The 26366-nt window shown below is 60.5% G+C and overlaps 3 protein-coding genes across 7 annotated transcripts; 2 read left to right on the forward strand and 1 right to left on the reverse strand.

The window, feature by feature from the left end:
- The first annotated feature begins 5908 nt into the window (after nucleotides 1–5908).
- CRTAC1 (cartilage acidic protein 1) lies at nucleotides 5909–15788 on the forward strand. Of its 4 annotated transcripts, none has more exons than XM_072339475.1 (15): nucleotides 5909–5992; nucleotides 8794–8990; nucleotides 10209–10405; nucleotides 11178–11308; nucleotides 11843–11999; nucleotides 12442–12576; nucleotides 12809–12954; nucleotides 13096–13232; nucleotides 13797–13879; nucleotides 13980–14080; nucleotides 14154–14322; nucleotides 14401–14546; nucleotides 14647–14689; nucleotides 14947–15090; nucleotides 15268–15788. In XM_072339475.1, the coding sequence occupies exons 1-15, from the start codon at nucleotides 5939–5941 to the stop codon at nucleotides 15378–15380; spliced, it is 1953 nt and encodes a 650-aa protein (XP_072195576.1). In that variant the 5' UTR covers nucleotides 5909–5938; the 3' UTR covers nucleotides 15381–15788. The 4 variants fall into 4 exon arrangements, with proteins under 4 accessions (XP_072195576.1, XP_072195577.1, XP_072195575.1 ...); XM_072339476.1 differs by having other exon boundaries at nucleotides 5916–5992; nucleotides 8783–8990; XM_072339474.1 differs by having other exon boundaries at nucleotides 5924–6052.
- Nucleotides 15789–16070: 282 nt separating this feature from the next.
- On the reverse strand, nucleotides 16071–18657 carry GOLGA7B (golgin A7 family member B). The gene is made up of 5 exons (XM_072339483.1): nucleotides 18440–18657; nucleotides 17794–17919; nucleotides 17331–17483; nucleotides 17139–17240; nucleotides 16071–17027 (listed from the first exon to the last, which is right to left on the reverse strand). Exons 1-5 carry the CDS (start codon nucleotides 18449–18451, stop codon nucleotides 16935–16937), a joined length of 486 nt encoding a protein of 161 aa, XP_072195584.1. The 5' UTR covers nucleotides 18452–18657; the 3' UTR covers nucleotides 16071–16934.
- Nucleotides 17912–26259, forward strand: SFRP5 (secreted frizzled related protein 5). 2 transcript variants are annotated; one of them, XM_072339482.1, is made up of 4 exons: nucleotides 17912–17937; nucleotides 22797–23324; nucleotides 23915–23992; nucleotides 24212–24828. In XM_072339482.1, the coding sequence occupies exons 2-4, from the start codon at nucleotides 22805–22807 to the stop codon at nucleotides 24550–24552; spliced, it is 939 nt and encodes a 312-aa protein (XP_072195583.1). In that variant the 5' UTR covers nucleotides 17912–17937; nucleotides 22797–22804; the 3' UTR covers nucleotides 24553–24828. The 2 variants fall into 2 exon arrangements, with proteins under 2 accessions (XP_072195583.1, XP_072195582.1); XM_072339481.1 differs by lacking the exon at nucleotides 17912–17937 and having other exon boundaries at nucleotides 22689–23324; nucleotides 24212–26259.
- The last annotated feature ends 107 nt before the right edge of the window (nucleotides 26260–26366 follow it).

Here is a 26366-nt window from a genome sequence, read left to right on the forward strand (position 1 = left end):
TGCCATTGATTTCCCATTACCTCTTTAATGTCACGTACAAAGCGGGAGCAGCGCTGCTGGCTGCTCGGCGCTGGGGGATCGCCCAGGCTCCGTCACCCCCTGGGCCACATCCTGCAGACAGAGGGCTGCGGGGTGGTCAGCGCGCTCGATGCCCAGACAAACGGACGGGAGAAGGTGTCTGCGCTGGGCGGCTTCGCTCCGCATCCTTCCTGGGGTTTGGCGAGGAGCTGGCTGCCTGCGCGAGCCGATAATGAACGCGGCCCCGGTGCTTGCACGCTCTCATCGGCAGCGCGGGCGGAGGGGAGCACACCTGGGACCCGCACGTCTACTGGCTCCTAATGAAGCGCTGCCGTTGCTGAGCACTCCCGAGCTGGGGCCTGTGGGAGAGATGAGTTCCTCTGCAGGCACAACAAGGAGCGATAGGCACAGCCCAGGGGACACGGACATTCCTGGCTGCCCACTGTACGTGCCAGCGCCAAACCCCGGTTCTGCTGTGCTGTGGGAGGTGGACCCGAGTGATGATGCATTCTTCCTTTCATTCCCCTTTATTTGGAGTAGAGCCTGGGAAAGATGGCTGTACTCCACTGCCACAGTCCTGTGGGGCATAGCACGGGGTGTATAGGTTCTGCCCTACAATCCATGTAGCCCTATACAGGACAAGGGTGGCTCTCACTGTGTGAAGCTACCCAGTGCCCTCCAAGGAGCAGCCCCTGCCCCACTGTGCCCCAGAGTGGAGCGTGGCCCCTCCTGCATGTAATCGATGGCAGCAGATCCTGATCGCTTTCATTATTATTATTTTCTTATGCATGTGCGCACAGGAGATTTATTGCCAGCTACGGAGGCAAAATCAATTATTCATGTTATAAATTAGAAAATGATTTATGTTTGTGGGAGGCCAAGCAGTGTGGAGCCCCTGGCCGCATGGGAGCTGTGTTTGTCTGGGAATGGCACCGGGTACCCCCTGCCAGCACTTCTGCAGCCTCTCCATCACCCTGGGGGTGCCCCCATACATCACAGCACCCCACAGCACCCAGTCCTGGACACTGTGACAAACCCCAAAACCTCACATGGGCCTGTCTCCCTGCATGGGCTCACTGCCACTGTTGACTTTGGGGTCTGGGGTTGAATGGCTCTCCAGAGATGCTCAGCTTGATTCTATGCCCATGGTTTCCCATGGCAAATCAGCATTAGGGCTGGAGGGAACACCTAGCCTCCCACATCCTGACAGCTCATGTGCCCGTGTCTGTAGCCCAGGAGAGGTTGGGGACTGCGGTGGCCCTGTTACCCCAGCTATTGTGGTAGGATGATGCTCCACAGGCAGTTTCCATGGCAGCAGCAGTGCAGTCTGAGCACTGGGAGGTGTGGGCTGCAGGAAGACCCCCTTATTTCCCCCACTGAAGACATCCTCACACCTCTCCTCCTGGCAACTCTGTCTCCTGCAAGGGACACTGTGGTGTCCCTCTGGAGTGTCACACGCAGGGACAGGGACCCCGTGCACCACCAACATGCTCCGCAGGAAAGGAGTTGGATAAGGGCAATGGGGCTGCACAAAGGCCTGAGCCCAGATGTCCCAGCAGAGCCATGGCCTCATCCTCATGGGTTAGTGTGTTCTCAGGGCTCCTGGGAAATTTGTAGGCACAGAGAGGGCCGGTGGGAGCTGCACTGTGGTCACAGACCCCCACCCTGCACTGGGCATCCTCAGCTCCCCTGACCAGCACATGCTCTGTGCTGATAGCAGGGCCTCTCCTGTTTACAGAGAGCGTCGATCCAAAGCTGCTGTGCCCGCACCTCCCTGGGGATGGCATGGCAGGCCGGGATGCTGCCTGCCTCTCCTTGTCTCTCCATCTGCAGCTGCGTCAGCGGGGGCCGCAGGGAGCCATGGGCTGAAAGGAGCAGTGCAGAAAGAAAAGAGTGGCTGGCAGCCCCAGATCTGTGTGTCCGGCTCCAGCCAGGCTGGGCCCTGGGCAGGAGAGGCAGCATGAGGCTCTGCACTTTCTCTCACCTACAACACCCTACAACGCTCCGAGACCCAGCAGTGCATCCTGTGACCCCCTTTGTGTTCCTGGGGATCCCAGCCCCTACGAGTATGTCTTTGCTTTCTCTGTTGCAGAATAAATATTTGCAGAGGGCTTTGGTGGAGAAATGCCCCAGGAGCTGCCATGAGGACACTGGGGAAAGAGGGCAACACACCCAGCATTTCCCATGCCCAGCCTGGCATCTCAGCCATGGGGAGGGCACTGCGGAGAGCTCAGGGCTGGGGCAGGTTGGGTTTGCTTTGTGCTGCTGCACCAAACACCTGGGGATTCAGCAGCTCGTGACAGCGCTGTATAATGTGAGGAAGCAGCCCGCGGTGCAGGCAGGCGCCGGTGCTGCCGGCGGCTGTGGGCAGGGATATGATGGGGCCCAGCGGTGCCCCTGGGAGCAGAGCTGGCTACACTCAGCAGGACTCTCCTGCTGCCTCTGTTTTCCTGCACATGGAAAATGAGCAGGCAGTGAAAGCAGCACTGTGCTGCAGGAATCAATACAGACTGGGTGCTCCTCCCCGCGCTCCCCTGAGAGCCTGCCCCCAAGCATCTCCCTGAGCAATTGCTGCTGTCTCCCTCTCAATGCTGTCTTGCTTTCCAGCGTGTGCAGCAGGACCATGCCTGATGCTGCAGGCCATGCAACAGTGTGGGGCAGGGAGTGACAGCCCCAGGATTGTGGAGCTCACTGCCTGGGCAGCCTGACTTCAGGGATCCTGTGGGATGTGGAGAGAGATATCCTGAGGGATCCCTGTGCCCCTCTCCAGGGACCCCATTGCCTGGCCAAGAAGAGCTGATGTGCACCGGCTCCATCACAGCACCCAGCGGGTTCAGAGGGACATGACACAGCGTGACCCTACATCTTGCTCATGGGGATTCTGATTCTACAGGAGATCCTGGGAGAGACAAGCCCAGCTCACCCATAGGGCAGTGCCTCACAGGAAATGGGGCTTTCTGCTATCGCTGCTCTGCCTCACAGGTAGTGATGGACAGGAGGGACAGGCACCGTAAGGCAGGAGACAGTGGTGGGTGGATCCGGTTACAGGCAGCACGGGGCAGAGAGATCGGCAGAGAACAGCAATGCAGCAAAAAGGGCTTTTAGTGATAATTAATAATTAACATTTCTAATGATGTCCCGGCGACAGGAAGAGTCCAAGCAGGGACCTGGGGGCACTGTGCGTGGTGACAGGAGCAGCTGGGGGCTGTATAGGGACTGGGCTGTGCACAGCCAGGGGTCAGGTGCTGGGCATTGCCTTCATGCCCTGCTGCTTCCATGGGCATGCGTTGATCCTATGACAAGGACTGCAAAACAGTGCACAATGCACCTTCAGGTTGACCTGGCCCCTTTGGTAACACCACCGCATCTACCAGGCTGGTGGCAGGAAGAAGGGATTGAGCATTCACCATGGACCTGCCGGGGCCCCCAGGAGTTGGCCATGCTGGGGCCAGGAGCAGTGGTGGCCCAAGAGCAGGAGAGCCCAGGGGACCTGGTGGAATGGCGGCAGCTGATGCACAGTGCAGTGCAGCGCAGGCTGTGAGGGAACGGAGTGCTCACTATAAATACATCTGCAGGGTAAACGCCGGGGAGGAGAAGAGCTATTTCAGCTAAAAGACAACATTAGCACAGGAATGACTGGGGATACATTAACCATGAATACGTTTAGGGTGGAAATTAGACCCTCGGAGCAAGGAGGACCCAGTGCAGCCCCTCCAGAGAAGGAAGTGGTGCCAGGAGCCACAGGTCAGCTTAGTGGCCAGGGGGTCCCACACATCTTGTGGCCCCTTCTAGTGTCAAAAAGGAGTAAGGTGCATGGCCAGCTGCTTCCCAGGCCGTGCTGGCTGTGACCAGGCAGAGCAGGTGGCTGCAGTGAGGAGCAGCATGCAGAGCACTGTGCATGGTATATGTGTTCACACTGCATGGATGCCTGAGTCTACAATGTGCAGGCTGTGTGTGAGAACAGGTGGGAGTGAACAGGCTGCATTCATGTTTGGGCAGTATGCTGGATGCTCACATATTGTGTGTGTGTGTGTGCAGAGTGTGCAGACAGGAATGTGGCATGCAAGCTATACTTCATGCATGCATGTGGATGTGTGTTTGTAGTGTGTATGTGCTGTGCACCCATTGTGCACCTAGTGGGCTGTGTGCAGGTGTCTTGGCCTTCATGCTGCTCTAGAAAGAGCATCAACAGCACCTGTAAACCATCTTGGAGGACAGTGCTGGGAGTCAGCACTGCTCTGCTCACCTGCACCCAGACTGTGCAGCAGCAGCTGTGATGTGCTGGAAGGCACACGCTGGAGTTCCCTGATCCAGCTGCTCCTGGGCTCGTTCCCATCCCGATGGTTATGAGCAGAGGGATGCTGGGTGCCGGGGCTACTGGATGCAGGGGATTGCCACCCTGTGCAATGCGGGACAGGGCTGCCCTGGAGATGTAGGCGCTGGTGCAGTGCTCACACTGCGTGCCCGCGCTGCCTGCAGCCCTCCGTGGAGCGCTCCGACTCCCTTCCCCCAGCAGCATGTCTCACTGCCGCCTCGCTCTAATTTCCTGTCCATTGTCCCCGTCGCCGCCACCACCGGTCCCCAGCGCAGGGCCATGCGACACACACCCAGCCTCCATGCACCTCCATCATCTCCACGTACATACCCCGCCAGGGCCGTGCCCACCTTCTGCAGTTCCCAAAAGAGCCTGGGTGCTGCTACATCCCCTGTTCGCTCCCAGAACCGGTGGGGACCGGGCACAGCCAGTCCAGCATGGGGAGCAGGAACTCACAGTGGATTCCGTGCCCAGTGCTCAGCTGCTCTGCAAGAGGGGTCATCAGAAATGGAGTGTACAGGGGTACTTGATTGTCACGTGGCAGCAGCACTGTGGGAAACAATCACTGGGACTGAGAGCTCTCCAATACAGCAGGGAGAGGAGCACTGCGAGAAACAGGCAAGAGCTGAAGCCAGACACGTTCGAATGAGAAATAAAGGTTTCAGCAGGGCAGGAGATCAGCTGCTTGGCACAGCACGGGTTCCTGCTGCCACCAGGTGCAATGAGGTGTCTGCAGCCCCAGGTTCCATGCTGGGTTCCTGTAGACGTGTTCTGCTGGGGTGGCCTAACCAGTGACCTGCCAGCACCGTCCCCATACCACCATAGCCTCACGGGGAGCTCTGTGCCTAGCCCTGCAGCAGATGCTATGCAAGGTTTTGGCATGGCAGTGCCTTGTGCAACCAGTCCCCAGCAGTGAAGCAAGTGCCCTTCACCCAGGGCCATGCAGGGTATTGCATGGGGATGGTCCTGAGCCCTTGGGCACAGCTCTGGGAGCTGACATCAGTCCATGCCCACGGTTGCATTGCTCTGCTGGGCAAAGCAGCTGGGATGGGGCAGCTCTGTGCATCGCTGCAGTCAGTGGGGAGCAAATCTTGCTGTGTTCTGGTTGGAAATCACCGTGGGGGGAAATGAGCGTAGGGGAAAGTGCCCCTGTGTCGCTGCAGGGCTTCAGCCGGGATTCCAGTCCCCATTGCCCAGCTCCCTGGTTGCACTGCTGGGACCCCTTAGTCCCAAAGCTTTGGGGAGCAGCCTGGCAGTGCAGGACAGTGCGGGACGCGATGGGACAGAGCAACCCACCACCCCGTGAAGGTTATGAGCCACTCTCCTGCCACATGCCTCAGCGGGTCCCCCCATCATATTTTGGCTCCGTATCACCCGGCGCTGCCCGGCCGTGCTTCCACTGCAATTTCGGGCAGTAAATCAGCTTCGCACAGCCCCACCTCCCCGCTCTCCATTGGCAGCGGCACCCCTCGCCCCGCTCATTGGCGCTGCTGCGGCCGCCCAGCGCTACATAAACCCCGCACGGGCGGCCGGAGTCGTTGGGAGTCGGGCGGCGCGGAACCGGGAGGCGGGCGGCGAGGCGGGCGGCGAGGCGGGCGCTGCGGGATGCGCTCCCCCCGCCACCGCCGCCGCGGGGGCACCTGGCAGCCCCCCGCGCCCGTGAGTAGGGAGAGGGCCCCGCGTCTCCGCCCCGCCGCCAACTTTGTCGGGGAGTCGGGGGTGGGTGCGGGAAGTTGGGAAGAGGGGAGGGAAGGGGGTGGAGGAGTTGGGGATGGGATGGGGGGGATGGGGGTGCTGATGGGAGTCGGGGTTTGGAGGGGAGCTGGCCGTAAGGGAGCACCCACCGGGACGTTGGGGCGGTGATGGGTAATGGGAGGGAAGGGGCAGCTCTTCTGTTTGAGGATGTCCACACTTGGTCACTGTGGGGCTGGAGGGGTCTCTTTGCCCCTCCACCTGTGCAGGAAGGGGCTGGCTGCGCGGTGCCACGGCTGAGCCCCCCCAAGGTCCCAATGTCCCTTCGGGCTGAGCTCCGAGATAAGGTGACTGCTTGTCTCCATACTGCATGAGCTGCTGCTGGCTGAGCCCCAGCGTGCTGGGTCCGGTGCTGAGCAGTCCTGCATGGGAGGGAACAGGGACCATCTCTGCATGGGAGCTGTGGGTGTGAAGCCCACTGGGAGCATCCATGATGGGATGCACACAGGGACCAGGGCCTGTGTGAGGGGCGTGAGGTGCGCAGTGCTGAGCCCACAGCAGTGGGACCAGGGCTTGTGGCTTTGGCCAGAGCAGAGGCACTGCAGGGTCAGGGCTGCTTGGAGCTCTGACATCCTTGGGACACTACAGCCCTCTGGGACAGAGGAGGCTGAGTGCAGGATGCCTCCTACCTGTCCTCTACCCTGGCAGGTTTGACTGTGGTGGCCTGGAAATGATGGGAAGGGGGATATGGTGTCAATGGGACACATGCAGCATGATGTCATGCAGTGCTGTGACGTTACTGTGCTGTCACTGCTCTGAGGTGGCTTTGGGGTGTGGTGGGGCTCCTGCCGCACAATGTCGCACAATGCTATGGCAGTGCTGGTCTGGGATGGGATGTGGCCTGGGATGGGATGTTGCCGCAGTGGTGACGCATGACATTGGGGACATGCAGCATGGCAGCAGCGATGTCACGGGGACGGGGCGGCCATGAAACTGGCCAACTCCCATCTCCCCATGATGTGTGCTGGAGACCACAGCTATGTATGTGAGGAGCCCTGGGGCAGCATCTCCCTACCTGCGGTAACAGGCCTGTGGGTGTGACCTTCCCATGTTCGTGCACCCTGGCGTTGCCCTCACCCCATCCCTTTCTGCCCTCTGGGTGCTTTTGGCAGCAGCTTTGCATGGGGATGGCAGTTCCAGGGAGCAGCTGTTGGGCCAGCACAATGTTCCTGCGCTGCCCAGCTGTGCTCTGTGTGGGCACCCATAGCACCCCTGCCTTGCTCCTCTGTCCCTTCTTACCACCTCAGCTCCATGCCACCAGGCTTAACCATGCTGAGCAGGAGCCCCAGTGTGACTGCAGCACCTGGAGTGACCTTGCCACTGGATGAGAAGACATGAGCTGGGACATGACTGCTGGGACGGGAGAGGGCTAAGATCTTCCTAGCCATTCAAGCAGGACCCTGTTGCCTCAAACATCCTTGTGCCATGCTGGAAGCCACGGGGCCTCTCGCATCCAGCACACTGAGCCAGGCTCCCTCCCTTTTCCCAAAACAGCCTGGCTCTGGGCCGGGCAGCCCCCACCATGGCACCCAGAACCGGATCCTTGGGGAAGAGCCTTTTGTTTCCAATCAGATACATTGTTTCCTCCTGGAAAAGCTCCCTCCAGCTTGGAGGGATTCCGGCTGCAGCTGGATGAAGTGGGGGTGTGCCTGGGGAGCAGGCCAAGCTGCAGGGAGTGGGAGCTGGACAGGAGACAGATACCCATTGGTGGTGTGGGGGCATCAGGCAAGGGAATGCTGCACTGTGCAGGGAATCAGAGGACAACCCTGTGCCCATGTCTCTGTGCATGGGCAGCTGCTCAGTGCCTTGTTCCCACACTTCCCAGATAAACCCTGGGGTGCTAAGATCCTTAGGGCCTTCTCCCTCCCCAGGGAGGCAGCAGCAGGCTGATGGTGACAGTCTACCGAGATCCAATAACTGGTCATCTTTCCCTCTCCAAGCTGGTCACACAAGGGCCAATGGCATAAGTACAGGATGACAGTGAGACTGGTCACCTTTCCCCACTGCTGGTCTTTTGGGGGATGCTCCTAAAGAATTTGGAACAGTCTTGTTATGGCCACACAGAGCAGTGTCCCTTGCTGGGTATCCCAGCCCTTCCTCCAGACTGTGGGAGCAGGGATGGCTGCTCTTGCTTGCAGCTGGAGCACCGACACATGGGGCCTTGGGCACAGCTAGTGCCATGTAGCTCACTGCTGCTGGGCTTTTCTCTTCTGGAGGGACTGCCTGGTCCACAGTGAGTGCAGCTGTCCTGAGTGCCACCTCACTTGTCACCCACGCTAAAGCCGGGTCAGAGCCAGCTCCAAAGCTCCGCAGCCTTGCCAGCAGTGCTGGCAGCCACAGTCCTCCGCAGTCCAGGTTAATTGAGCCTCTCCTCCCAGTCTCCCGTCACCTTCCCATGGCTGCAGACCTGTGCAGACACCTGCCCCGCACCCAACCCCTCCCTACCCCTGTCTGGCTCAGCAGGTGCTCACCCCACGGAGTCCCCAAGAGGAACAGCGATTGTAGAATGGGGAAACTAAGGCATGCTGGAGCTGCACAGCAGTGCCTGAGGTCTCGGGGTGGAGAACTGAAGGGTCGTGGGTTACCGAGTGGGGTGGGTGGTGAGTGGTGGAGGAAGAGCAGCTCATGCAGGGATGATGCTCAGGCTCCATGGAGTGGGGTCTTGGTGGTGCAACCAGCAGAGCTGAGGGGCTGCAGGTCTGTCCCAGGTGCCCAGGATGCTGGCGCTGTGCCTGCTGTCCCTGGCCTGGCTCAGTGAGGGCTCCCAGCGCAGTGAGCCCATGTTCACCTCCGTCACCCACCGACTGCTCCCACCTGACTACAACAGCAACCCCACACAGCTCAACTACGGCGTGGCTGTCACCGACCTGGATGCCGACGGCAACTTCGAGATTGTGGTGGCAGGGTGAGTAGGGACAGCCTTGGGGACAGTAAGACATGGTGGCCCTGCAGTGCCAGGAGCTGCTTGCAGCTCTGTGTCCCAGGGCTGACAGCCTTTCCCAACTCCTTTTCTCCAGAAAGCACACGTGGTGCCCAGCTGAGCTCCCAGCTGCAGGCAGTTGGTCTCACTGCTCTGCTGGGGCACATCACTAACGTTCCCATCCCTCCATCTAGGAGGAGGTGTGCTGTGGCACTGCCAGCATGCCATCTACATGGGGACACTGCTCCAGGGCTGGGTCCCCTTGCTGTGGGATGGTGGCAGCTGCCCAGCGGCTGGGTCCCACCCTTCAGCACAGAGGCAGCTCAAGCCCAAGCCCGCTCGGCTCTGCTGACAGGACTCAGTGCTCTCCGGAGATTCACTTAATTGGCTGGAGGTTTTTTATAGATGTGTATGGGTGTGATGGCTCGGAAGGGCTGGCAGGAACCAGTGATGCAGGAGCTGTATGCTGTGCTGCCCCAGCACCTGAGCAGGGCTGGACATGGAGCAGCTGCTGCTGGCAGGTCCTGCCCTGGCTGGGGTCAGCAGAGACAGTGCCACGGGCTCCTGGCATGGCTGTGAGCCAATGGCATAGCGTGCTTATCCACGAGGGAGGCTTGCACGTATCCTCACCTGGAAGGGAGTGTCTCACCCTGTGAGCCCAGCATGGGCTGGCACTCTCTTTGATGTATGGGGCATGGATATGGGGTGTCTGCCCAAAAATGCAGCAAGCCTGGGCAGCCAGGGACACCCAGCAGGGCCTGGGTCTCTGCGCTCAGCAAGGCTGAGCCAAGCAGCCAGGAGTGGTTTTGTAAGCAGCACGGTGCCCGTTGTGTAACTTGTTTACCAGTGCATGGGGCAGGAACAGGCAGGGAGCACACTGTGCTGAGCGGATTTGCCTTGTATGCTGTCTTTCCTGCCCTGGGAAAGGGCTGCAAGCAGGGAACCTGCCCCATCCTGCCCTGATGCTACCCAGGGTGCCCAGGCCAGGCTGATGTGTGATGCCAGACTGAGCCCTCCCCATGGCAGCCCCCACAGCTGGGGGCAGAGGGAGGCAGATCCTTGACCGCCATGTCTTTGCTGTGCCCCTCAAGCTGCTGGTGCCCAGATCCTACTTGACATAGTCCATGGCCAACTGCACAAGGGGATGGGGCAGGGGCTGTTATGCCATTTCCAACTCCAGGATCCATGTGTTCATGCCTACAGATACAACGGCCCTAACCTGGTGCTCAAGTACGACAAGGCACGGGGACGGCTGGTCAATGTGGCAGAAGACGAGCGCAGCTCTCCTTACTATGCACTGAGGGACCGGCCGGGCAATGCCATCGGTGTGACAGCGTGTGACATCGATGGGGATGGCCGTGAGGAAATCTACTTCCTCAACACCAACAATGCCTTCTCTGGTGAGCTCCAGGCACTGGGGGGGGGGGGGGCAGCACAGCTGCCTGCGACCTTCGGCGTGTGAGGGATGTGTGCGGGCTGGAGTTAATTTCCCAGTTGAGTGGCTCCATTGATTGATAGCAGCACGGGCGGGACGCCGAGCCCAGCCAGATGCTGAGTCAGCACTTCCAGCCGCCCTCCCCATGGCACCCGGAAGGGGATGGCAGTGTCCCTTCACCACTGGGACTGCCGTGCCACCAGGATGTGTGTGTACCTGTGCTTGCTGATTCCCATGACGGTGGCAGAACTGTGTCCCTGTACCAAGCCAGAGCCTCATCCTGCCTTACCGGTGCTGCCACAGCTCCTGGATGTATCAGCCCTGAGGAAGGGACAGCTGTGCCCCAAGGCATCTCCAAAGCTCCCCATGTCCCTGCTCCATCCCAGCTCTGCCCCGTCCCACTGCTGCAGATGTATTTTCATTCTCCAGTTAGCAGGGCTGACACTGGCTTGTCTGCATGCCCATCCCTAAGTCAGGCAGTGCCACTGTCACTGTCACAGCAGTGCGGCTCACCGCCTGTGCCTGGCACTGCATTGATTTTTGCCTCCACAGGCTGCACCCCATTGGGACACATTTTAACTTAATGAGTTGATTCTTCCATGTGTCTCCCGGTGGTTCTCATGGGTTATGGGAATTCTGCTGGTGGCAACTGCTGGGGGGACAGAGCAAGGGTCATGTCCCATTGGGTTGAGCTCAGGGGGAGGATGGTTGTGGCAGCCCCTGACCACATCCCATAGGCATGGCCACATACACGGATAAGCTCTTCAAGCTCCGCAACGGGCGCTGGGAGGACCTGCTGAGCGACGAAGTGAACCGTGACGTGGCCAGCCGCTTCGCTGGGCGCTCCGTCGCCTGTGTGGACCGCATGGTGAGCAGGCAGGGTGTGGGGCAGCCCCTCACCCAGACACCGACCACATCCCACTCCATTGGGGCTGGGGGTGCCCCCAGCATCTGGTTGGTGGCTGTCAGAGCTCACAGCCCCCCCCGGCCATCAGGGCTTCGGGCATCCGTCCACACGGTTGCCGCTGGCTGATAAACGCGCCTGTCGAGGTGATTTATGTCCCTGTCACCTGCTCTTTCTTCTTCCTCCTCCCCCAGCAGTTTGTTTCCCAATGATTATCGCTAAATCAGGGCCCAGCTGCTGCACGGGACAAGGGGGGTGGTGAGAGGGGGGGGCACCTGTCACAGCGGGGAGCGTGGCATGAACTGAACACCAGCACTGAGCATGGGAACAGTGAAGGTGATGGGACACATCCCATTGGGATAGCACGGCCATCCCCGGTGTAGGGCGCTCTTGGAAATGGGCACTAGGGAACCTGACAGCAGGGAGGATGGGGGCCAAACCTAACCCTATGGGCTGAGATGGGGGCACAGGGAGCTGAGGCGGTGCTGCTGGCTGCAGGGCTCAGGCAGGTACTCCATCTACATCGCCAACTACGCCAGCGGCAAGGTGGGCCCACACGCCCTGCTGGAGATGGACGTGGCTGCTAGTGACCCTGCCCGTGGCATCGTGGTGCTGGTGGACGTGGCTGCCCACGCTGGTGTCAGCAAATACACAGGTATGGAGAGGATGTGAGCACCAGTGACCTGTGCCATGACCCACGCCGCGTGTGCCATACATTGCCTGCCTGACTGCCCCACCTAGTGGCCACCCCAATGCGCGTGGCACCCATCCAGAAGGACGCCGCTGTCACGCTGCTGGTCCTCTGGCTGCGTCCTGAGGGCCTGGGGATGCAGGGTGCATGCCTGCCACCATGGGGGACTGCTGCGTGCCCCGTCTCTGAGGCGGTAAATTCTTACTAATTAGGAGTGTTGTCACCATGGCGATGGCAGTGATTAGGTTGGCTGTGACACAAGCGGCTGCCAGCCCCAATTAGCTCCTGATGAGAGGGAGTGAAGGAGGAGGGAGGGAGAGGAGGGGTCTTGGGAGCACTGGAACTGATGCAGGGACACGCAGCCCCCAGAGCAGGGGACAACGTTACCAATGTCTGCTGTCCCCAGGAGGCCGTGGTGTGGCTGTAGGTCCCATCCTGAGTGACAGTGCTTCTGACATCTTCTGCGGGAATGAGAACAGCCCCAACTTCCTCTTCAACAACCGTGGGGATGGGACATACCGGGACGTGGCTGCTGTGGTGGGTGAGTAGAAGGTCAGGAGGATGACACCAAATGAGCTAGCACAGTTCTGGGGAGCGGACCATGAGGACCATGAGGACTGACAGCCCCACTGATCACAGGAGGGGCATCGCTGATGCAGGGATGCAGCATGGGGAGGCCCATGAGGAAACCAGGGGGCCCTGTCCCTGGAGGTGCCCTGGGGATGTCTCCCAGGATTGAGGGTCCCATCTCCCTGTCCCCTTGCTGCTTGCAGGGCTGGATGACCCCTACCAGCATGGACGTGGCGTGGCATTGGCTGATTTCAACCGTGATGGTCGTGTGGACATTGTCTATGGCAACTGGAATGGGCCGCACCGCCTCTACCTTCAGGCAGGGGCCCCTGGGCGCGTCCGATTTCGGGTGAGGGCTGGGGCTGGGATGTCCCCAACCACCAGCTTTGGTGCTGAGCCCCAGCTTGGCTTTGAGCCCTGGTTCCCTGTGGGGATGGGAACCGAGGAGCAGTGTCCTCACATCACCAGCCCGTACCCATCTCTCACACAGGACATCGCCACTCCCAAGTTCTCCATGCCGTCCCCCGTCCGCACTGTCATCGCTGCTGATTTTGACAATGACCAGGAGCTGGAGGTCTTCTTCAACAACATTGCCTACCGTGGCTCCTCTGCTAACCGCCTGTTCCGGTAGGGCTGGGGGGCCACATCCTGCAGCAGGAGCCAAGCAGCCCTCACTCTGCTCTTCACTCTTGGTGCCACGTGCGGGACCGGTGCTCCAACTCTGCTTATCAAGGAGCCATGCCTGAGCCCTTCCCCATGTCATTACTAGCCCTGTGGCTGTGCCTGCAGCAGCCCCTGGGGTCCCCGTGCTGCTGATCACAGCTGTGTGGAATCTTGTTCCCTGCTGCAGCTAATTGTGGGGATCAATTCCTCACCACTGCTCTGCGGCACCCCCTCACTGTGTCGGCACAGTGGGGGGGTGGAAAGCGGTGGTTTGGGCAGAGCCCCCAGGGGTTGAAGCAGCATTTGGAGATGGCACTGCTGCTCTGCAGCTCAGATCCATGCCCTTCTGACATCTCTGTCATTCCTCCGTGGAGCAGGGATGAGATGTGTGCGTCCAGTCACCAGACACCCCACACGGCCCTGCCCCCTCTGGGTGTCACCTCTCTGCCAAGCTGCTCCAGGGTGGAGAGCTGCTGGGGGTCATGGGGGCATGAGGGCTGACACTAACACCCTGTCTGTGCTCGACAGGCTCATCCGCAGGGAGCACTCAGATCCCATCATAGAAGAGCTGAACCCTGGGGATGCACTGGAGCCCGAGGGACGGGGCACTGGTGGGTGCTGCAGGGCAGGGCTGGCTGGGGTGACACAGCGTTGCCAGCGTGCTGCCATCACCATGAAAGCCAAGCCCATGACCTGTTGCTTTGTGCTCAGGGGGTGTGGCGACAGATTTTGATGGTGATGGGATGCTGGATCTGATCCTATCCCACGGCGAGTCCATGGCACAGCCACTCTCCATCTTCAAGAGCACCCAGGTGAGCAAAGGGTGTCTCTAGGTGTCTCGGTCCCTGTGTTCCCCCAGGTCAGCCTCCCTCCCCTCTGCTGCAGGGTGCTGGCAACAACTGGCTGCGGGTCGTGCCACGCACCCGCTTTGGGGCCTTTGCACGAGGGGCCAAGGTGGTGCTGTTCACACGGCGCAGCGGTGCCCACCTGCGCATCATCGATGGCGGCTCAGGATACCTGTGTGAGATGGAACCCGTGGCTCACTTTGGACTGGGTAAGCCCCAGGGTGGGGGCAAGAGACTGCCACCCCCTTAGCCCTCCCCACACCCAATAACAGGCTGCTTGCCCACAGGGCGTGACGAAGCCAGCAGCCTGGAGGTGACTTGGCCCGACGGCCGTGTCCTGGTGCGAGCAGTGGCCAGCAGCGAAACCAACTCTGTCCTGGAGGTCCCCTACCCCCAAGACACAGAGAAGCCACCGGTGCCCACCCTGCTGGAGGTGAGGGCCCACGGGGAGTTGTTAGGGGATAGGAATGCGGGGCTGAGCTCTGCTGCCTTGGGGCTGCCCCATCCCAGTGTCTGCTTCTCCCCAAACGCAGTGCGGGCAGGGATTCTCCCAGCACGAGAACGGACGCTGCGTAGGTGAGTGCAGACGCAGGCATGGCTGAAACCCAGAGTATGGCTGTTGGGCATGTGCTCTGGGAGCCTGGGCTCTGGAGGGGGCAGGGGATGCATGGATGACACAAGTGACCCAGCAGAAGTGGGAACACAGTAGTGCTCAGCTGTGGCAGTTCACCGATTGTGCATGGCCACATCCACGCTTAAGCACAGTGGGAACAGGGGTGCACCACTGGCAGTTCCCAGTCTGTCCATACCATCCCCATCCCCTCTGCCCACAGACACCAACGAGTGTGCTGAGTTCCCCTTTGTCTGTCCCCGGGAGAAGCCCATCTGCATCAACACCTATGGCGGGTACCGCTGCCGCAGCAACAAGCGCTGTGCCCGTGGCTTTGAGCCCAATGAGGATGGCACAGCATGTGTGGGTGAGTGATGGTGGGGATACACCGGAGCAGCACCTTGGGATGATGTGCTCACCCAGGGTTGCCTCGGCCCCAGCCCCACAGCCATGTGCCTCCAAGCCTGCTGGTCCTATGCCACCCGCTTGCTGCTGACCACCCAACTCTCTTTCTTTCCTGCTCCTTTTCTCATTCTCCATGCAGCTCAGGTAGCCTTTTTTGGGGGATACCCCTCCACTGGGAGCTGGCTCTGGGCCCCCCAAGGTGTTCTTCTCTCTCTGGGCTTTGGACTCTGCCTTTGTCTCTATGCACTTTAACCCTGCCTGTAACACCCGAGCAGCCTTGGCGAAGGAGCGGCCAGTCTCTGCCCGTCTTCTTCTCTCTCCCCATGTGGAACTACCCTGGACGGGCAAGGGACCACAGCACCATCCAAACACTGCAGCCCGGGACTGAAGCCCCAGCACTCCCCCTGTATCGCTGGCTCCGTCGCCTCGATCCTGTGCCATGTGCCTGCTGGTTTGGCCTGAGCCACGTGTGCTTCGCAAGTCCCCTCTTCCCCAGGGGGAGTACCCCCAGCAGAGGAGGCTCCCCGCAGCCCAGCAGGGGAAAGTCCCCCTAGTTTGTTTTTTAACTTCTTGACCCTGCTGTTTGAAGTTGGACCCTGCTCAGTCTTCCAGCCTGTCTCCTGGAGAACCCTCCCAATAAACTATACACTGTCTGTTTGCCGGCTGGCCTGAACTCAGGCTTCCAGAAAGGTGGGAGCCACTATTCTGCCCTGGATTCCTCCCTGTACCTCCATTCCCCCCAGGCACATCTCCTGTGCCAGTCATGCCATGAGAGTAAACCCATCCCTGTCCCACTTTCTCTGCATGTCCCACAGGGCACTGCTCTACGTCTCCCCCTTATTGACCCATGCTCACTCTCCATATAGGGCCAGAGCTACGGCACCCATTGCAACAGGGTGCTTAGCCCCAACACAACCCCAACACAAGAGGAGACAGGGCAACTGACAGGGCCAAAGCATGAGGTTTATTGGAGGTCTCCATCAGTCTCCATGCAGGGTGCCCCGCAGGTAGCACCAGAGCTGGGGTCACTCCCCACCCTCCTGTGGGGCCGGGTCCTCCCTCTATGGCCCTGGAGCTCCCTCCCAGTTACTCGATGTCACAGGGACCCACCATTTGTCTCTTCCCCCAGGGGGTCCCCCACCACAAGCTGCAAGTGTGGGTGCTGCAGCCAGGGGTGCTGCATCAGAGCAGCTCTTCAAGGCTGGCACCTTTCAGGTCATGGGCAGGGTGCAAGCAGGAGACACACTCCCCACGGCCCCCCAGCATCACAGGGACACTGCATGCTGCAGGGAGGGGGAGAATGCATGCAGGATGTGTTGGCAGGAGGAGCTGTATCCTCTGCCCTGGCTGGGGATGGCACAGGGGAGGGCAGGGAGCAGGATGCAGACAGAACCTTTGGGGCAGCACATGGGGTGAACACACAGCACCGTCATGCAGATGAAGTAACACAGGGGCACAGGGCCATGTCCCCCTGTCTTCAGTGCTGCTGGAACACTGCAGGGCAAGCTCTTTCATTTGGGAGGGGGGGGAGGGAGGGTGTGGAGAGGGGGCTGCAGGAGCCCTTTGGCACTGGTTTGGTTCAGTGGGAAGCATCTGGAACACCCCAGCAGCAGTCCCTGCCTGCAGTGGGTCTGGGCAGGGGCAGAGCCACCACAGGGGGTATGTGGCACAGATGACACATGGCCCCCAGGCCCCCTCCCACCCACCCTGGGCTCAGAAGCGGGTGCTCTGGTAGTGCAGCCTGCGGATCTCAGAGAGGCGGCTGTCCCGGCAGTACGTGTCCCTGCAGGGACCACCCCCTGCCAGTCACCGCCCCCCCCCACCGCTGCTGCTGCTGCTGGAGCTGCCGCTGCTGGAGCTGCCGCTGCTGCACCGGTCCTCGTAGATGGAGATCTCGATCTGGGCACTGCTAAGGAGCAGCCGTGAGATGCATCAGCCACAGCCCCCCTGCCCCCTGCCAGTGTCATCCTCCCCTCACCCTCATCGATGCCCCCTTATCCCAGAGGATACAACTCTCATGCCGCGCTCCAGGGGGTCGGTGAGCAGCAGCCCCCGTGGTGCATAGACCTTCTCATTCTGCTCCTGGATGTACTTGGAGATCTTCTTCAGGACCTGTGAGTGCAAGGGGGCACTGAGTACCCTCCAGCCCTGGTGCCTTCCCCAGACCCCTCATTTCCTGTGCCCTTCCCAGGGCATTGGCACCTTCTCATAGTGTGTCTCCATGCAGAGGAAGATGAAGTAGGCAGTGGCACAGGCCAGGCACCCCTCCAGGTATGAACTGCCCCCGATCTTCTCCGCTTCAGCATAGAACCCATTGAGAGTTTTCACGGTCTCCTCAAACAGCTGACGCTCAATCTGGGGCAGAAGCTGTCATGAAGAGATGCCTGGCCAGCAACTATCTCCATCCCTGGGACGCCCTGGGGACCACCCAATCCTGTCCTTCCTTCTCAGCTGCTCCCTGCCCATTTCCCACCTACACCAAGAGCTGTGTGTCTCCAGCAGAGCCCCCAGCCCCCAGGAGAGATGGTTATATACTCTGCCCAGAACAGCAATCCAGAGCTGGCTCAGGGCCACGCAGCCCCCCAAGCCCTCTCCCTTTTGTTTAGACAAACCCCACAGGACTCTGTATATAGGGCACCCCCACGCACACTGCCAGGCATCCTACCCGGCTCTCCAGCTCTGGGGGGAACTTAGTCTGGAACTGGCACGTGGTCCCATCACTGTAGTCCCGCTGCACAAAGACCTTGGTGGCCAGGGACGCACTGCGCCGCAGCTCCTGCAGGCTGTGTACCTGGGGGGTGGCAGTGAGGTGAGCTGGGGGGGATACAGCCTGGGGGTGAGAAGGAAAGGTCCCCGTGCATCCCACTGTGGAGCTATGGAAAACAGTGCCATTCCCATAGACTCCAGCATGTCCATGTGTCCACGGTGGGACAAGGCCTGATGGTGGCACAGGGATGGTCCTCAGTCCTCATCAGGATGCTGGCAGAAGGAGGGGAACAAGGGACTGCTGCTGTGGGGCTGCAGCAGCTGTGCAGCCGGAAGAGCTGGGATGGCATAACCCTGGCACCCTGCGAGGTGTTGGATCAGAGCTGGGATGGAGAGGAGGATGGAGGGGACAAAGGGAGGGAGTCAGACCCCTCACACTGCAGCCCCACATGGACCTCTCCATCAAGGACACCCCACCCCAACCCCAAACCCACACCGCTCCAGCCCCCCAGCAGGCACCTTGGAAGCGCAAGGGCCCTTCTGTGAGTGCGGACCCCGCAGGACTCCAGCCCCACCCGCACAGCCCCGGGCACCCGCGCACCCACCTCCGTGGCCATGGCGCTCCGTGCGCCACGGGCCGGGCCGTGCTGCGCTGGGTCGGGCCGCGCGGGGGAACCGGAGCCGGCGGCGGGACCGGGCCGAGCCGAACCGAGCCGGGCAGAACCGAGCGGGCGGCACCGGCGCTGTCCGCGGTGCTGCTGAGCCGCGCGGCGGAGGCGGAGGCGGGCCCGGCCGCAACGTGTGCGCAGCCGCCCGGCCCCGGGGATGGGCGCCCGCTGCTGCCTGCACCGAGCCCGGGGGGAGCCGGACCGATCGGGGGCGGCTGTGGGGGCGGCTGGGAAGTGACTTTCCAGGGGTGCTGCGGCGTGGAGGACACGGGGGGTAATGGGGAGGGCTGCATGCCATGGGAAGGACACGGGTACTGGGGGGGGCTGGCAGTGAGTCTGGCAGCCCGCCCTTCCCAGGTACGTGGATGAGTGCTTCTCGTGCAGAATTTGCAGCTGCAGAGTGGGTGCCGCGAGCACAGCACAGGCAGACATCAGAGAGGAGCGCTAACAGATTCCCTGTTATCTCTGCCCATTGACAGCTCAATTAGAGGCAGAGAAATGGCAAACGGGGAGAAAACAGACGTTCTCCCTAGAGGAGGAGGGCACAGCAGGGGAGGGGGTGATGTGTGGTGGCTCAGGGCCCGTGCAGGGTGGAAGGGCAACAAGCCCTTTCTCTGCACCTGCAGAGACACTGGTAAGAAAAGCAACAAGCAGTGGGTGCAGAGCCTCAGCAATGTGCACACACACGTCTGGGGATGCACAGATCTACATCTGGGGTTGCACATATCAACACCTGGGGATATGTGCATCCCTGCAGGCATATGTACGTACCTAGGTGCGTCCCAGGATGCCCCCCACACCCATGTCCCTTTCCCACACTGCATGTCATACCGCGTCACTGCTCACCTCCTGCCTGGCAGTGGCCGTGCCAGTTGCCATGGCAATGTCTCGCCTGTGGAGAGATGAGGTTCACTCTCCCAAGCAGTGGAGAGGGGCTGAGAGTGGCTGTGGGGGGCACAGCTGTCTCTGACACCCCCATGAGTGTCCCCTGGGCTGTGCCCACCTGTGTTCCCCCCATGAAAGCTGGGCTGGGTGGGAAGGAACCACAGCTGGTGGCTGTCCCCAGGAGCTGTGACACTGCGTGTCCCCTTGGGGCTCAGTGCTGGGCATTTCTTGTGGGTTCCCAATGTGCTCCCCACCCCCACACAGCCCCTGGCCTCACTGCTCTTCCCCCAGCCCCACCAGGCCCTGCCAGAACCCCAGACAGACTCCCCATCACAGGCTTCCCAGCTGTAACCAGATGGCCCTTCTCCTTCTGCTGAGCCTGGGGGGCTATTTTTAGGCTCCCTGGCAGCAGAGGCAGTGCTCACATGGCTGTGGCAGGATCTGCCTTTATTCCAATTATTCCCTGCACCTGAGGGAGCCATCCCACAGCCATGCCCCAGTCCCACTACCCTAATGCTGCTCCTGCTCCAATAGGAGCAAGAAACCCTTGCTCTGGGGTTGGCCCCACACTACCCATGTTTGTCATTCCCTCAGCAACCCTGGCCCAGAGAGGGTCCAGCCCTCATACAGCAGGAGGGGACCTGTGCCCCCTCCTCACAGGGACTGTCAGCAGCTCTGCTTCAAAGGGAGAACGGCAGTGCCAGCCCTGGCAGCTGCTTCACATGGTGCTGGGGGGGCTTTAATTAATGTCGGGGGGAGAATGAGCTCACTGCCCCACTGAGGACAATGGTGACATTTGGGATGTGGTGGGGAAGAGCTGATAACCTTTCCTGGGAGACAGCAGGTGTGCGTGTGTCAGCATGGAAGGACATTTCCCACACCCAGTGCAGGCACCCCAGCACTGCCTCTGCCCCACGGGCATCACAGCCCATGGGACACTGCCCCAAACTGCCCACAGCCTGAGGTGAGCACACTGCCATCCTCATGGAACTGCTCGATGTGGTGTAGGGAGCAGCACTGCCGAGAGGTCCCCATGCCTCCATGCATGATGCCACCCTCATGCAGAGGAATCCCCATATGGGCCATGTCCCATCCCTGCACTGCATGGGGCTGGAGGCAGGCAGACAGCACACAGTGGCTCTGTGTGTTCAAAGGATTTATGAGCCAGGGCAGAGCTGCTGAGGGGCTGGGAGGAAGCCAGGGTGGCTGCGGCCCCACAGCTGTGCCCGGAGCACTGCCAGCTGCATTCCTGGGGCCGCGAGACAAGTGGGAGTGTGTGTGGGCGCAGGGCAAGTGCGTGGTCACCACTGCCTTCTGCCTGCCCCGGAGGTCTGCAATCCCAGTGGCTTGGCCCCATCGTGCCCCCCTCCAGCACTATCCTTCCTCCTGCACCTCACTGTGGGGCAAACTGACTGCAAGGAATATACTGGCACTGCTGTTGGAGGTGCCAAGGATAGGGTCTGAGAGACTGGACACCACAGCACTGTGCCCGTGCCCCACTTCCTGTGACAGCAGGATTTCCCCTCCTGCAGCAGAGCCAGAGCCTTGCACAAGTGTTAGTCCTTGTGCCTTGCAACCCCTTGCACAGCCCCTGCCAGAGCTTCTCTGGGAAGATAGGTGAAGCAGCCCCCCTCAGGGCATGTCCCCTTACCGTGTCCTCAGGGCTGGCCATCCCCAAGGTCTCCACTGCAGAGGGGGCAGCCCCCATGGTCCCAGTCCTGGTCCCAGTGCTGTGAAGTGTGACACACAGGCGGTGGCAGGGCTGGTGGCTGGGCTGCACAGACTGACAGGCACAGGTGTCTGCCCTCCAGCCTGCTGTGTGGGTGCTGGATGGGGACACGGGAACAAGTGCAAGAGGAGTGCAGAATGGACACCCCAGTGCAGAGACACATCATCCCCAGGACACCTGGCAGGAGAAGGACTTGTGTACCGCTGCCCCCAGCCCTGCTGCCAGGCAGTGACTCAGTGGATCTAATGAAGATATAGTGACAGACAGGGGCCCAGCAGCTGGTAGGGAGCCCCTCACTCCCCTGACCCTACCCACCAGGGCTCAGGGTGAGGCACAATCAGCATCACGCCTGGGCACCTTATGAGTATCCTGCAGGCTTCCTCTGCCCCCACCACCCTGCCCCTGGAGCTCTCCATTCTTGGCCCCTTCCCAGCACAAGCCCATCACAATTAGCTCAGCTGCCCAGCCCCAGCTCATCCATCATGGGTTAGCTATTTTCTATCAGCATTTTTCTCCAGGCAATCTCACTGCTCCTCTGACAGCCCAGTGCCTCCCTCCTGCTACCGGGCAGTCCTGATAACGGGTGGCTCTATCTTATCGTGCTCCCCGGCAGTTATACATTAGCAGTGCCATCTCCGGGGCTTGGCCCAGGAGAGGTGAGATCAGATTCTGGGACAGCACTGAGCATCCCTGAGCACTGAGCATCCCTGGGTACCAAGTAACCCTTATCTCTGAGCATCATTTGGCACCATGCATCCCTGGGCACCGCACATCCAGGGCACAGGTGGGACAAACAGGCTGCAGGCATGAGCTTGGTGTATGAGGTTTTTTGCACGGCCCCATAGCAGACAGCTCCTTATGGGTGTGTGGGGGGGTGGTCCCTGCCCCCTGCACGGGGCAAAGGGCAGCTGCTATCGCAGCCCACACCAGACTGTTTGCTCTGTAGCCCATTAACTGAGCCACCTTATCCGGCAGACAGGAGCTGGGGGCAGCGTGGGAGTGCTGACCAGGTCAGGACATCGATCGCCACAGTGGGAGGGGGTGCTCTAGATAACCCCTGCAGACAAATGGGTTTCTAATGGGGTTCTCATCCTGGCACCCCTGGCCCGTCTCCAAGGAGAAGAGGGAATGTGGACTGGGCAGGTCTCAAGAAGGCTCTGGTTCTTCCCATGCCCTGGGCACCAGGGAAAGGGCCTGAATGTCCCCTCCCAGCTCTCTCATTCAATGAGCAACTAGTTGGGGTGCCCCAGGATGGTGCAGGGTGACACAAAACACAGCTCTGAGGCAAAGGACAGACTGCAGGGGCACTGGGCACGAGTGCACCGTGCAGCCTTGGGGCTATCCCCACAACCCTACTCTAAGGGGGGCACAGGGGTAGGAACCAGTGCCTCCTGTCCCCAGATAGGACGGGGATGTTGGTGGGCAGGGAGGTGCACAGTCCCTTCCTGAGTGCATGGCACCAGAGTGATGTGGAGCATCCCTGTGCACCCACCCTGCAGTGCAAGGGAGGGAGGGAGGGCGGGAGCACAGCGGGCGGCCTGGCGTAGGGCCGGGGGGCCATGCGTGGGGGGGGCAGCAGCCAGAGCAGATTGGCTGCCGGTGATGCCTGCGGGCTCCTTTGAAAGGGCAGTGTGGGAGGTGCCAGAGGAGCAGGCAGCGGCCGTGTGTCCCACTCGGCAGGAACGGCGATGCTGCGGGCGAGCAGTCCCGCGGGCACGGTGACACTGGCACTGCTGGCACTGGCGTTGGCACCAGGAGAAGGGCAGCACTACGACTACTATGGCTGGCAGCCGGAGAGCGTGCCCCGCGGGCGCTTCTATGGGCGGGAGCCGCAGTGTGTCGACATCCCTGCAGACATGCAGCTGTGCCACGACGTGGGCTACAAGCGCATGCGGCTGCCCAACCTGCTGGAGCATGAGTCCATGGCTGAGGCCAAGCAACAGGCCAGCAGCTGGGTGCCGCTGCTCGCCAAGCAGTGCCACGCTGACACGCAGCTCTTCCTCTGCTCTCTTTTCGCTCCTGTCTGCCTCGACCGCCCCATCTACCCATGCCGCTCGCTCTGCGAGGTGGTGCGTGATGCCTGTGCACCCGTCATGGAGTCCTACGGCTTCCCCTGGCCCGAGATGCTGCACTGCGGCAAGTTCCCTTCTGACCACGACCTCTGCATCGCCGTGCAGTTTGGGAACAACCAGGCCACCCCGCCACCAGGTAAGTGGGATGAGCACCGCAATAGGATGGGGTCATGCACACAGCCCTGTGCAGACTTGGGCAACTGTAGGAGTCCCCATCCCTGTTCCTACAGCCCTAGGCACCCAGCTGCATGCAGAGTTGACCCAGGGCAAGGTGAGTGGGTTGGCAGTGGGATGAGTGCTGAGGGTGAATGTGGGACTGCGGGATTGCCACAGAGCCGTCCCCTTCCTCTCACTACGTATCATCACAGCCAAAAGCATCCAGCCCTGAGCGCTGCACCTGTGCCATACCCACGCCCCTGCAGGTCCCCTCAGGCTGGGGAAGGGATGTCATCTGAAGGCAGCCTTGGGTCAGGATCAGGTTGTGTCACCTTTCACCCTGCTACCACCCTCACCCCAAAGCATCGGCAGTCAGGCAGGGTCCCCCATTTCCTATCCCTCTTGGGAAGTGGGTGCTGGAACTCCTAAACGTGTGGTGCTGAATGTCCCTGAGTCACCTGGCACAGCTTCCCAGGGACAGAGGGGCTGCTCCCCAGCTGTGTCACTACCCAAGGTGACACAGGTGACAGCCATCAGATTCTGGTGACAGCAGCTTCTCTCACCCTGCAGTGCCCAAGATCTGCACCCAGTGCGAGATGGAGCACAAGGCGGATGGCATGATGCAGCAGATGTGCTCCAGTGATTTCGGTGAGTGCTCCCCTGACCTCCCAGCCTCCCAACAGCCTGAGCCGCCCCTCAAGCAGCCTGGGGAGGTTGGATAAAGGGGTCTGCTATGCAGGGACAGCCCTATAGGACACTCTCCCTTGGACCCTATGTGCAGGGGATGGGGCGCACCATGAGAGAGGACATCTCGGGGGGACAGGCAGAACATGTGGGAGGGTCACTGGGTCAATACTAACTTCACAGTGGTGAAGATGCGCATCAAGGAGGTGATAGAGGAGAATGGGGAGAGGCGCCTGGTGGCTGCCCAGAAGAAGAAGGTGCTGAAGCTGGGTTCCCTCAAGCGTAAGGACACCAAGAAGATGGTGCTGCACATGAGGAACACGGGCTCTTGCCCCTGTCCTCAGCTCGACAACCTAAGTGGCAGCTTCCTGGTGCTGGGGCGCAAGGTGGGCGGCCGCCTGCTGCTCCTGGCCATCTACCCCTGGCAGAAGCATAACAAGGAGATGAAGTTCGCTGTCAAGTTCATGTTTTCCTACCCCTGTCCCCTATACCATCCCCTGCTCTATGGGGCTGGGCAGAACTAGGGCTCTGTCCCAGGACTCCTGCACTTGCCCTGCTCTGCATCCCCAGTTCTGCACCCAGGCTGCATTCAAGGAAGCCCTGATCTGCACCCAGGACCCCTGCAGCCTCCTGAGCCCTCTACCTGCACATAAGACCCCTGCTTGACCTCAGCTGCACCCCAGACCCCAACCCCCATGCTCCTGCCAAGCTCCCATACTCGCACCCTCTGTACCCACAGACTGCCTGCCCCAGCTCCTGAAAGCCCTGAGCTGCATAGCCCCAGCTCTCCAGCACCCCACACCCTGTCCTATCCACACTAGAGTAAATTATTTTGTCTGAGATAAGCCTGCATCCAGCTCTCTGTGGTTCTTGGGCTCCAAAACCTTGGGGCATCCTGGGGGAACACATGGAAGGAGGGCACAGGGCAGCTCAACAGTCCCTACACGATCCCTGCTTCCACCACCTGGGAAGTAACCATGGAGGGGCAAAAGGGAGAAAGAAATTTGGAGGCTGGAGGATGCACAGACTGAGGGTGGTACCGAGTGCAGCAGGGTGCAGAGCTGGACATTACACCTCCCAGCCCTGGGTCCCTGCAGGGAGTGGGGCAGCCCCAAGTTGGTTTCTAGTGAAGCAGCAGGGTCCCCCTCAGCCTTGTTTACTCTGTATTTTTGAGTCTGCTGCATTACAGAGCATCCTGGCAGGATATCCAGACACCGGGATAATTACTCAGCACCAGGTGGCCTCGCACCACAGTTTCTAAAGGGTGACAAGGGGAACTGAAGCTGCAGGACATCCCATGCCTGGTTTGCATTGCCCCACCAGCAAGGCACCAGGCACTTGCCCCATGCAGGAACGAGCACTGTTCCTGTCGTACTGCAGGGCACAGCCACAGTGGGCACTGATGCTGACAGTGGGATGTGATCCTGCCCCACAGCCAGCACAGGATGGGGGCAGCGAGCTCCTGTGACAGCCTGAGGCAGGTGGTTCCTGCCCCCTCCCTTCTCCACAGCCAGCATGGAAAAAAACTGGTGAAGAAAAACTCAAATAGTGGTGGAAGACATTTTCCAACGAGGCCGCTAAGCAGACTGCCATTGGAATAAACACCATCAATTACACCATTTACTACACAACTCGAAGTACACAAATAAAACCCCATCTCCCACAGCCCGTGTTTATCTGTAGCCCTCTGTATTCTGCGTCATTAGCATCTTTCTGAGGAGCACTTGGACGTACATGGACATCGCATCCATCTCACCAAGTGTTTTCTCAAGAAAATCAAGTAACTTCTCCTCGTCCCCATCACGAGCTGAAATAACCTCCTGCCCCTCTGCACACTGCCTCCCCCACTACACTGTCTTTGGAGCACACCCAGCACAATGTGGGCATGCCCATCACTGCAGAGTTCAGCTTTCCTCAAAGCTTCCCAAGGGCAGAACTCACTCAAGAGGTGGGTCCAGGGGCCCACAGCCAAGAGGAGGTGTCAGGCTTGTGGGGAGCACTGAGACCTGTGCCCCCATCCAGATCATGCCTAGAGCAGTGGGTGTCCCAGCCCGATGGCTCCAGCACCCCCCTCACCCCCGCACAGGGAGCTGCAGCTGGCTGGCAGGGGGCCCAGCCACAGGCACTCCCAGCTGCATGGCAGCCAGGGTCGCATTCCTGGGATAGCTGGGAGCTTTGCTGTTCAGCAGGGAAAGGTCACCCTTGTGCGCGTGGGCAGCTGCCAGGACCACCACCTCGGCAGGGCAGGGAGTGAGCCCAGCTGAACCTCACCCCAGGCCCAGCAGGATCAAGGCTGTGGCCCATTGCAGCTCCACACAACCCCGGGTACAGGGCAAAC

Source organism: Excalfactoria chinensis, chromosome 6 (assembly GCF_039878825.1).
Source record: "Excalfactoria chinensis isolate bCotChi1 chromosome 6, bCotChi1.hap2, whole genome shotgun sequence".
NCBI classification, from domain to species: Eukaryota; Metazoa; Chordata; class Aves; order Galliformes; family Phasianidae; genus Excalfactoria; species Excalfactoria chinensis.

Excerpts from the sequence above, each read along its gene's own strand:
- GOLGA7B (XM_072339483.1), bottom strand. Across the intron at positions 17,484-17,793 it reads CCCCAGAGCTGGAGAGCCGG|ATTGAGCGTCAGCTGTTTGA; the intron begins GTAGGATGCCTG and ends CTTCTGCCCCAG. Across the intron at positions 17,028-17,138 it reads TGGAGCGCGGCATGAGAGTT|ATCGAGATCTCCATCTACGA; the intron begins GTATCCTCTGGG and ends AGCAGTGCCCAG.
- CRTAC1 (XM_072339474.1), top strand. The coding sequence starts at position 5,939 with ATGCGCTCCCCCCGCCACCGCCGCCGCGGGGGCACCTGGCAGCCCCCC. Across the intron at positions 12,000-12,441 it reads TGGTGTCAGCAAATACACAG|GAGGCCGTGGTGTGGCTGTA; the intron begins GTATGGAGAGGA and ends TGCTGTCCCCAG. Across the intron at positions 15,091-15,267 it reads GGATGGCACAGCATGTGTGG|CTCAGGTAGCCTTTTTTGGG; the intron begins GTGAGTGATGGT and ends TTCTCCATGCAG.
- SFRP5 (XM_072339482.1), top strand. The coding sequence starts at position 22,805 with ATGCTGCGGGCGAGCAGTCCCGCGGGCACGGTGACACTGGCACTGCTG. Across the intron at positions 23,325-23,914 it reads CCAGGCCACCCCGCCACCAG|TGCCCAAGATCTGCACCCAG; the intron begins GTAAGTGGGATG and ends CTCACCCTGCAG. Across the intron at positions 23,993-24,211 it reads GATGTGCTCCAGTGATTTCG|TGGTGAAGATGCGCATCAAG; the intron begins GTGAGTGCTCCC and ends CTAACTTCACAG.